This window comes from Lipotes vexillifer, unplaced genomic scaffold (assembly GCF_000442215.2).
Source record: "Lipotes vexillifer unplaced genomic scaffold, Lipotes_vexillifer_v1.1 scaffold1639, whole genome shotgun sequence".
Taxonomy (NCBI): Eukaryota; Metazoa; Chordata; class Mammalia; order Artiodactyla; family Lipotidae; genus Lipotes; species Lipotes vexillifer.
In genome coordinates this window covers 637,150-638,454 of record NW_006782296.1, presented here as the reverse complement: position 1 = coordinate 638,454, position 1,305 = coordinate 637,150, and the positions used below count along the sequence as shown (strand labels likewise).

At 63.8% G+C, this 1,305-nt stretch overlaps 1 protein-coding gene across 2 annotated transcripts in view; it reads left to right on the top strand.

The window, feature by feature from the left end:
- Window positions 1-1,305, top strand: part of UBTF (upstream binding transcription factor) — a 12,661-nt gene that overhangs the window by 8,026 nt on the left and 3,330 nt on the right. For both annotated transcript variants that reach the window (XM_007455104.1, XM_007455103.1), the window contains 5 exons: window positions 128-261; window positions 416-557; window positions 852-893; window positions 1,024-1,137; window positions 1,235-1,305. In XM_007455104.1, coding sequence (XP_007455166.1) covers window positions 128-261; window positions 416-557; window positions 852-893; window positions 1,024-1,137; window positions 1,235-1,305 — 503 coding nt within the window. The remainder of the gene's footprint in view (window positions 1-127; window positions 262-415; window positions 558-851; window positions 894-1,023; window positions 1,138-1,234) is intronic.

Genomic DNA, 1,305 nt, shown 5'->3' with positions numbered 1-1,305 from the left:
ACACCAGACACACGGCCCCCCCCCAGCTTTGCTCCCCGCCTCCCCTTCCCAGCGGCTCTCCCCCACCCCCCGGCCCCGGCTAACCCCACACCCCGTTGCCCTCCATCCCCCCCACCTCACTCTGCAGGAGATCATGCGTGACTATATCCAGAAGCACCCCGAGCTCAACATCAGTGAGGAGGGCATCACCAAGTCCACCCTCACCAAGGCCGAACGCCAGCTCAAGGACAAGTTTGACGGGCGACCCACCAAGCCACCTCCGTGAGCGCTGCCCTGGGGCGGGTGGGCGAGTGGGCAGCTAGGGAGCCGGGTTGGGGAAGGGCCTCAGCCCAGGCTCTGGAAGTGAGGGGGCTGCCGCCCTGGGCCTCCCAGGTCGCTCACAGGGCCGCTCCTCCCTTGCTGCCGGTTGTGACAGGAACAGCTACTCGCTGTACTGCGCAGAGCTGATGGCCAACATGAAGGACGTGCCCAGCACAGAGCGCATGGTGCTGTGCAGCCAGCAGTGGAAGCTGCTCTCCCAGAAGGAGAAGGATGCCTACCACAAGAAGTGCGACCAGGTGAGGCGCGGCAGGAGCCAGCCCTGCAGAGGGAGGACTCCCGGGGAGCCTTGGGGCGTTGAAGCATGAGGTCTGGCCCCTGGGCACCTGCTTCAGACATGGTGGTGTAGTAGGTTTAGCATCTGGGCTGATCCAGGCAGATTCTAGGGCCTCGCGCTTACCATCTATGGAGGGAGTCTAGGCCCTGTTCAGGCTCTGGAAGGTCTGCTGAGGGCTACTGTTTGTCCCCTGAGCATGGCAGGGTCTCCCGTGAGGCTGTCCCCATACTGACCCTGACTCCCCTTCCTTCCCCAGAAAAAGAAAGATTATGAGGTGGAACTGCTCCGTTTTCTAGAGGTGAGTGTTCCTTTCGGGAGGGCAGTGGGCAGAGAGAGGCCGGGGGATTGGTGAGCAGCGCCCTTAAGACAAGCAGGAAGCAGCCTGGGGACCAGACATTCAGCCCCTTCCGCCCCTTCGCGCCAAGCAGAGCCTGCCCGAGGAGGAGCAGCAGCGGGTCCTGGGGGAGGAGAAGATGTTGAACATCAGCAAGAAGCAAGCCAGCAGCCCAGCCTCCAAGAAGCCCTCCCAGGAAGGGGGCAAGGTGGGCGGGGCACGACCAAGCAGGCCCGGGGGAGGGGGGGAGGCGGGGCTCCCCGTGAGCACCCCGTGGACCCCGACCCTCTTTGCACATCTACAAGGGTGGCTCGGAGAAGCCCAAGAGGCCCGTGTCAGCCATGTTCATCTTCTCGGAAGAAAAGCGGCGGCAGCT